General features: G+C 47.7%; 1 protein-coding gene across 1 annotated transcript; it reads right to left on the bottom strand.

Moving 5' to 3' along the window:
• Nucleotides 1-3,019: 3,019 nt before the first annotated feature.
• LOC542571 (peroxidase) lies at nucleotides 3,020-4,497 on the bottom strand. Its single transcript, NM_001370996.1, has 2 exons — nucleotides 4,189-4,497; nucleotides 3,020-4,094 (listed from the first exon to the last, which is right to left on the bottom strand). The coding sequence occupies exons 1-2, from the start codon at nucleotides 4,426-4,428 to the stop codon at nucleotides 3,327-3,329; spliced, it is 1,008 nt and encodes a 335-aa protein (NP_001357925.1). The 5' UTR covers nucleotides 4,429-4,497; the 3' UTR covers nucleotides 3,020-3,326.
• Between the last annotated feature and the right edge of the window lie 4,062 nt (nucleotides 4,498-8,559).

The raw sequence follows: 8,559 nt of genomic DNA, 5'->3' as shown, positions 1-8,559 counted from the left end.
TGGCTTAAAACTTGGATACCTTGAATTGTGGTGGTTGGGGGTATTTATAGCCCCACCCACCAAAATCGTCGTTGGGGAGGCTGTCTGTCGATGGGCGCACCGGACAGTCCGGTGCGCCACCGGACACTGTCCGGTGCGCCAGCCACGTCACCCAACCGTTAGGGTTCGACCATTGGAGCTCTGTCAGCCTGGCCCACCGGACAGTCACTGTTCACTGTCCGGTGCGCCTTCTGGCGCCTGCTCTGACTCTACGCGCACTGTCCGCGCACTGTAGCGCTTTTACAGGTTTCTGTTGGAGTCGACCGTTGCGCTGTAGCCGTTGCTCCGCTGGCACACCGGACAGTCCGGTGAATTATAGCGGAGTGGCATTTCCAGAAACCCGAAGCTGAATAGTTCAGAGTTGATCTCCCTGGTGCACCGGACACAGTCCGGTGGCACACCGGACAGTCCGGTGCGCCAGACCAGGGCAGCCTTCGGTTTCTTTTGCTCCTTTCTTTTTGAACCCTTTTTTGGACTTTTTATTGGTTTGTGTTGAACCTTTGGCACATGTAGAACTTATAATCTAGAGCAAACTAGTTAGTCCAATTATTTGTGTTGGGCAATTCAACCACCAAAAATATTTAGGAAAAGGTTTGACCCTATTTCCCTTTCAATTATGTATTGCTTAATTTATGTATTTATTGGGTGGTTGGACAATTAATATCATCGGGACGAACTACCCGACAATTATCTGGTACCTACCCGAGTAGTATCTGTTATCCATTTCTTACCCGCCCGGATTATTACCCGGTCTCGTCCTGTATCCGTCACGAATCTTAACTACCCGTATCCGGTCCCGTATCCGAGAGAAATACATTAGGGTAGGATACGGGATGACCCTATATCCGGCTGTATCCGTCCCGTTTTCATCCCTACAGAAGTCAGAGCATCGAAGCCAGATGGACACCGGACTGTCCAATGTGGCACCGGACTGTCTAGTGCCGCAAGAGAATAAAGTTCCAACGGTCGGCCGAGCTCCGAACCGTAACGTTTGGGTGACGTGGCGGCGCACCGGACAAGGAATAGTGCCTGTCCGGTGGCGCATCTGACTGTCCGGTGCGCCCTTCGCCAGTAGCCTCCCCAACGGCTACCAAAGTGGTTGGGGGCTATAAATACCCCCAACCACTACAACCTTTGGCATCCAAGTTTTTCAGAGATCACATTCAATACAAAGAGCTAGTGCATTCACTCCTAGACACATTTCCAAAGATCAAACCCTCTCCAAGCCTAGAATTCAACTCAAACATTTAGTGACTTGTGAGAGAGTGTGTTTGTGTTCTTTTGCGCACTTGTTTATTGGATTGCCTTTCTTCTTTCTCATTCTTGTTCTCAAGTGACTTGTAATCAAAGCAAGAGACACTTGGTGGTCCTTCGGGGTCTTAGTGACCCGATTGATTAAGGAGAAGGCTCACTCGGTCTAAGTGACCGTTTGAGAGAGGGAAAAGGTTGAAATAGACCCGGTCTTTGTGACCTACTCAACGGGGACTAGGTTCTTTGGAATCGAACCTTGGTAAAACAAATCACCGTGTTCACTCGCCTTGATTCTTGTTGATTTGTTTCCCCCTCTCTTTCGACTTAAATTTAATTCTAACGCTAACCCCCGACATTAGTGTGTGCTTAAGTTTATATCATGTTTTGCCTATTCACCCCCACTCTAGGTGACTTCCAGGATTGGAGAGAAATGGGGATGCATGAGATTGTAGAGCAAGAGAAGACGTTGTGGTTACTCAAAGGTAATAGAGCATCTATAAACCTTCATCTTCCATCCATGCAAGGATAAATCAAGAGTTATGTTTGAGGATGATTTAAAGGAGAATGAAAATGAGTTTCTTTAGATCACCCAATATTGGAGATGGAGATAGAGATGAGGGTCTCATTTGCTCCTTGAGATGTTGAAGCTTGGTCACTCCTTCCTCTTCATTTTTCCTTTCTCTTCCTTTCTCCCTCTAGTTTGTTCTCGTTCTTTGTTTCTTCACTTGAGGAGATAGGAAGAGTGGAGAATGAATGGATGGTTGCAAGAATGGGTTATTCAGCAAGTATGATCTCCGCTTTGAGCTAATAGGTGGGGTCAAGATGAAAGGGAGGAAGATAACTCACCAAATTGATTCTAGTGAGTATATGATCTAGCGGATAGTTTGTTAGGACATCAGACGGTATGAGGGATCATAGAATTTAAGAAACTTGGGATTGAACAGAAGAGGTTTAAATTGGGGTTTTCATCCTCAACTAGGGAGTTGATTAAACCTACAATTCTAAAAGTTGGAGATGCGTTTCTTGTGTGATTCTTGGAGAAACTCGTTGAGTCAACTATAGGCTTGATCCTAGTTGACCCATCTCGATTAGAGGAGATTAAGGAGACCTTGTCTAATAGAGAGTGGAACAAGGGTCTAAATAGATGTAATAAGATTGTTCATTGCTAGAGAAAGGTTGAGCATGGTTGTTGGGTTCAAGTCCTTCGGTGGACATGGCTTGGGTTTCGAGCAGGTGATGAAGTGGTCCAAGTCTATGCCAAGGTTAGAAGAGGGTTTTGTGAGTCTTTGGAGTACGAGGGTTGTGTTTTAAAAGTTTCAGTTAAAATAGCATTCGTGTTGTGATAATAGACATCACTATATCTCCTATATTAGGTTTTGTTCAGTTGTACTCCAATCCACCCTTGTTGGCATGAGTTGGGAGGGTTTGATGTAGAAAATTAACTACCCCTCACAAACCGCGTGAAATAGAGTTGGTTGGAGTGCAGCCAAATAAGCCTTTAAGGGCTAGTTTGACAACATCATTTTTCAAGAGATATTCATTTTCCTAAGGTATATTAGTTCATTTTCCCTTGGAAAAATCGAGATGTCAAACTAATCCAAAAGAAAAATTTCTGTAACAAAATTTAAGAGAGAGGGGGATAAGGGAATTGTTGGAGTTGTTATGAGACTGGAGATGTAATTATTAAGAAAATAGTCTACCCATGTGCAAAGGTTTTTGGGACGAGATATATAAAAGAACTGAACTTATATATTCAACTTTATTTGATAATCCAAATATAGAAACACAAACCAAAGAATAATAACAGATACAAACCTCTCCAGGTTTTCAACAAATCAAAGGCAAATGGAAAGATAATAACAACAGTTGCCATATCATACAACAAACCACACGCTTGCAGGTCATGAACAAATTAAACACCAACACAACTGAACCGATTGATCCTTCACCATCCATCACCCGTACTGTGCAGTTTTTCTTTTTCTGAAGGTCTTCCACATTGCAGTGGTGCAAGCTGATCAACAACCAGCTGTTTGCTAGTAGTGATTGATCGCCCTGCAGTTCTTCCTGACCTGTCCTTGGTGCCCAGTCTTGACTTCGAGGCTGGCCATCTTGACCATGGCCTTCTCGAACTTGTCCTCCCACCACCCGGGGATCTTGGCGTTGTCCAGCACCAACTTGGCCGTCTCCGGCGACGTGAGGAGCGCGGCGTCGGAGGTGAAGAGCACGGTGTGCGAGAGCACGTTCTTGTAGTACTGGTTGTCCATGGCGTTGGGCGTGACCACGTCCTGCATCACGGTGGGGTCGTCGCTGGTCGTCGTGTTGGCCGGGCAGCGGGTCCTGAGGAAGGCGGCCAGCGCAGGGTTGATGTCGGAGGGGACGTCGAGGCGGTCGGAGACGAAGGAGGAGCAGTGGGAGCGGCCGACGGTGTGCGCGCCGGAGAGGACGACCAGGTCCTCCAGCGACATGCCCTTGACGGCGAAGCTGGAGGCGAGGTCGCTGAGGTTGGACGTGGGCGGGACGAGGAACTTGACCGACTCGGAGGCGTTGGAGAAGGTGCCGTCGAGGCGGCCCGACGGCATGTCGAAGGAGACCTTGCCCTGGCTCAGGAAGCAGGACGCGTCGCGCGCCGCGAAGGCGATGATGTCGGCGCAGGAGACGACCCCTGGGCACGCGGCCTCGAGGGCGTCCTTGATGGCGTCGATCAGCTCGAACCCGCGCAGGCTCGGGTTGTTGGGCGCGGCCAGCTTCTCCGGCGTCGGGCTGAACGGGGTCGGGTCGAGAAGCACGGAAGCGTCGCAGCCCTATATATGTATAGAAGGACACAGCTTGGGTACGTGTTGTGTACACAGGCACAGACACAGACACAGACTGACTCATATAAAATAAAGTAAATACCTCGACGAAGCAGTCATGGAAGAGCATGCGGATGACGGCGGCGCCATTGCCAGGGTTCTGGGCGATGGCCTTCTCCATGCTGGCCTTGACGATAGCCTCGGCCTGGGGACAAGTGTAACGGTAGTACCCTAGCTCCAGAGGGTAGTAAGGGCTGGCCTGGCACGCCGCCGCGGCTAGGAGCAGCAGTGCGGCGGCGAAAACGGACGACGGCATCGTCTTTGGTGCAGTAGCTGCCGCCATGTCTAGCCTGCTTGCTTCCACTCAAGATCGAATAATGTGTTGAGTAAGAAGGACTAGGAAGTGATGGGAGATGATCGAGTTGCTGCTCAAGTGAGGAGCGAGACGATATTTATAGCTGGAAGGCGGAGGGGAGGGGGGTGCAATGCAACTATCGTTGACCATATATACGTCATTGTATATGGGCGTGTTTTGCATGGTTTACAATCGTTTACTCGCTAATAATTACCTTTTTTCCGGGTGGTGCAAGGGGGGAAAAAAGGAAAATGAGGAGTGGTTTTTATATGTTATTCGTTTGTTAGACAACAGCACTTCACTAACCCTGGACAGAGGCTGCTCAACGTACGAATGTGTGAACTGTAGTCCAAACTGATCCTAAAGTCAAATATGCATCGAGCAAGTCACCTTAAAACTGTAGCCATAACAAATTCGTTCGTGCCAAGTGATGAGTATATATATGATGCGTAACTACAGATTTGCTGGATCAATCATCTATGATAAATATCTGATTTTGCAAGCAGTTTTTTTTTCCTTGTAAGAAACGGCAAAGATCGAGCTTTGTTGTGATTTTTATTCACTACCGGAATCCGAGGCTTTGCCGAGTGTTGGCTTCTTTGCCGAGTGCCTTTTGTCGGGCACTCGGCAAAGAAAGCTTTGCCGAGTGCCGCACTCGGTAACGATAGGCACTCGGCAAAGACAACTTTGCCGAGAGCTGAACACTCGGCACCGAACGGCACTCGGCAAAGACAACTTTGCCGAGTGTCAAACACTCGGCAAAGTGGGCTCTCGGCAAACGGCCGTCAGCGGCCGTCCCAAAGCTGACGGCCGTTAGTCTTTGCCGAGAGTCATCCGTTGGCTCTCGGCAAAGAGATTCTCTACCGAGTGCCACATAGTAGGCACTCGGCAAAGTATACTTTGCCGAGTGTCATTCCTGGACACTCGGCAAAGTATATTTTTATTTTTTTTATTTTGTCTCTCGAAATTTTTGTGGTATGTTCCTACACTATGTAGACCTACATGTATCATTTGTGGACAATTTTAACAGAGTTTTCAATCGTTAGTAGATTTAGTTCGTTTATTTGAATTTCTTCGGAAAATTTAGATTTGAACTGTAGGTCACTCGAAACTTGGAAAACCGTGCATGCAAAAATGATATTCATGTTACTTAGCATTAGTTACGACCGATTCCAGGAGCGGACCAGAAACTTCGAGCAACATGCTCACTAAACATGGCCATGAACTTGCCATACACATGTTTAAAAATTGTATAAAACACAAACAAAGTCAAAAAATCCTGAAACTTGTCCACGTGTCATGATATCATATGTACAGGCTGCGATAAAAATTTTAGAATGTTTGGAGAAAGTTGTGGGACACTATTTGTAAAAACCTAGGAGAACTACACATGAAATCATAGAGTTTCAATTTGGATCTCTTAGGTTTGTACACATAGTGTCCCACAACTTTCTCCAAACATTCTAAAATTTTTATCGCAGCCTGTACATATGATATCATGACACGTGGACAAGTTTCAGGATTTTCTGACTTTGTTTGTGTTTTATACAATTTTTAAACATGTGGATGGCAAGTTCACGGCCATGTTTAGTGAGCATGTTGCTCGAAGTTTCTGGTCCGCTCCTGAAATCGGTCGTAACTTGTGCTAAATAGCATGGATATCATTTTTGCATGCACGGTTTTCCAAGTTTCGAGTGACGTGCAGTTCAAATCTAAATTTTCCGAAGAAATTCAAATAAACGAACTAAATCTACTAGCTATTGAAAACACAGTTATAATTGTTCTAAAATGGTACATGTAGGTCTACATAGTGTAGGAACATACCACAAAAAGTTTCATAAACAAAATAAAAAAATTTAAATATATTTTGCCGAGTGCCCCAGCTTGGACACTCGGCAAAGAAAGCTTTGCCGAGTGCTTGTCGTGCGGCTCTCGGCAAAGTTTTTTTAAAACCCTAATTCTAGTCTTTGCCGAGTGCCAACAGACAGGCACTCGGCAAAGAAGCCTTTGCCGAGTGCCAGATCAAAGGCACTCGGCAAAGTATATTTTTTAATTTTAAAAAAATCTTTGCCGAGTGCCAGATCGCGGGCACTCGGCAAAGAAGTTAATTATACCGACCTGCGGGCTCTTCTTCTCCTTCCTTCTTCTTTCACTTTCCCACCGTGACACCGACGCCCGTCGCCGACCGTCTTCGCCCGAGCGCCACCAAGCCATCCGCGGCCGCCCCCACGCGCTCGGCCGGCCGGCCGGCCACCACCGCCGCCGGCCTCCCTGCGCCCGCTGCCGCCCAGCCGTCTCCCTGCGCCCGCCGCCGCTCGGCTGCCACGAGCTCGGCCCGCCGCCGCCGCCCGGTCGTCAGGCGGCTCCAACGAGCTCGGCCCGCCGCTGCCCGGTCGCCTACGCTACTCCCTGCGCCCGGCCGTCTACGCGCAACCACCGTCCGGCCACCCGCGCGTCCACCATCGTCGCCGGCCCCGACCTCGAATAGGTATATTTTTTTTTCTTGATCAAAGCTTGTACTACTACTCTACAATTAATTGTATATCTATGATGTTCGAAATATTGCATATGCATTATGTTATTCGACTATATCTATAGGAAAATAACAATATTTATGATACTAATTTGAGTCTAAAATCATAAACCTTGTGATAGATGTGGTTCGACTACTTGTATATATGATGTCCAATGCATTGCATATATGTCATAGTGTCGTTGATATACCTGTGAATATCAGCCATCGTGCTGCTAGTGTTATTTGCAGGTTTTGGAAACCTCCCCGTGCAGGGGAGGTGCTGCCGATTTTTTTGTCGATATATGTTAGATAGCGGTAGATAGGCACAAGTAGTGGTAGGTTTGCCGATGGCATGCGTGGTCCTAAGGATGGCGGTCGTTGATGTGAATTCATATGAACAAAGTTTGGCAATATTTTTTTTGTATTAATAGACTTGTGTTTCTTTTTTACAGAGAAGATACTTGTCTTCCTAGCCGCTGCGGGTCTGCCTGCACCGCGTCGCGTCGCCACTGCACCGACCCGCCACAGCCCCACTAGCCTGACTCCACCGCCACCCTAGGTATAACCTCTATTTCCGCATCATGGTCGTAGATCACGTAACCCAGTTAGGCATCTCCCGTTCGAAAGAGATACAGTGTAGATATGCAGATCTTTGCATATCTACAAATGTATCAGTTTCGAATTGTCCACGTTTTTTGGACAGCCCGCGGTTGCGTAGATGGTGTTAGTTTCCATGCTCTACTCCGGTCCGAGAAAGAGTTTCGGCGTCACCTCCCTGTTGTTCTCCGGACAGTACACTCTCCCTGCCAGGACGTGTATCCGGAGAACAGCGGGGAGGTGCTGCCGAAATTTTATCTCGGATCGGAGTAGAGCTTGGAAACTAACTCCATCTACGCAACCGCGGGTGGGATTAGGACCTATCATCACCTATTAGAAGGTACGAACGTAGTGTACATGCATTACATGTCTATATTAAACTATACTCGGTTATATATGTTAGAGGATGGAGGACCGTGAGTGGATGTACACGGGCCGCGTTCGACGTAATGATGTCACCCCAGAATGGATTAGGAAGACCGATGCTTTCGTGGAACGGGCATATGGCGAAGCTGCTAAAGGAGCTAGCCTAGTCCCTTGTCCGTGCAGCAAATGTGACAACCGGAAAAGAAAACCAAAGAAGACCATGGTAGAACATATTTGGAAGAATGGATTTACGCCGGACTATACTCGGTGGATCTTCCATGGTGAAGCGCATCGCACGAGAGAGGAGGTGGTGAGACAACGCGTCGAGGATTACGATGCTGATGCCGGGGTAGCGGACATGTTGAACGACTATCACGAGGCACAGTTCGCCGAAGGATGTACGGAGGACGAGCCAGAGGCGACCGCAAAGGCATTCTACGACATGTTTGACGCGGCACAGAAACCCCTTCACGGCAAGACAAAGGTTTCTCAACTGGATGCCATTGGGCGTATAATGGCGTTCAAGTCGCAGTATAGCATGAGTCGAGACGCCTTCGATGGTTTGTTGACAGTTATTGGCAGCCTGCTTCCGGAGGATCACGTTCTCCCAAAGAGCATGTACGAGGCACAAAAACTCCTTC

This window comes from Zea mays, chromosome 1, assembly GCF_902167145.1.
Source record: "Zea mays cultivar B73 chromosome 1, Zm-B73-REFERENCE-NAM-5.0, whole genome shotgun sequence".
NCBI classification, from domain to species: domain Eukaryota; kingdom Viridiplantae; phylum Streptophyta; class Magnoliopsida; order Poales; family Poaceae; genus Zea; species Zea mays.
The sequence above is the reverse complement of the archived record's forward strand: the minus strand, read 5'-3'. Positions and strand labels throughout refer to the sequence as shown.

Coding starts and splice junctions, on each gene's coding strand:
- LOC542571 (NM_001370996.1), bottom strand. CDS start 4,428: ATGGCGGCAGCTACTGCACCAAAGACGATGCCGTCGTCCGTTTTCGCC. Junction 4,095..4,188: donor TCCATGACTGCTTCGTCGAG/GTATTTACTTTA, acceptor ATACATATATAG/GGCTGCGACGCTTCCGTGCT.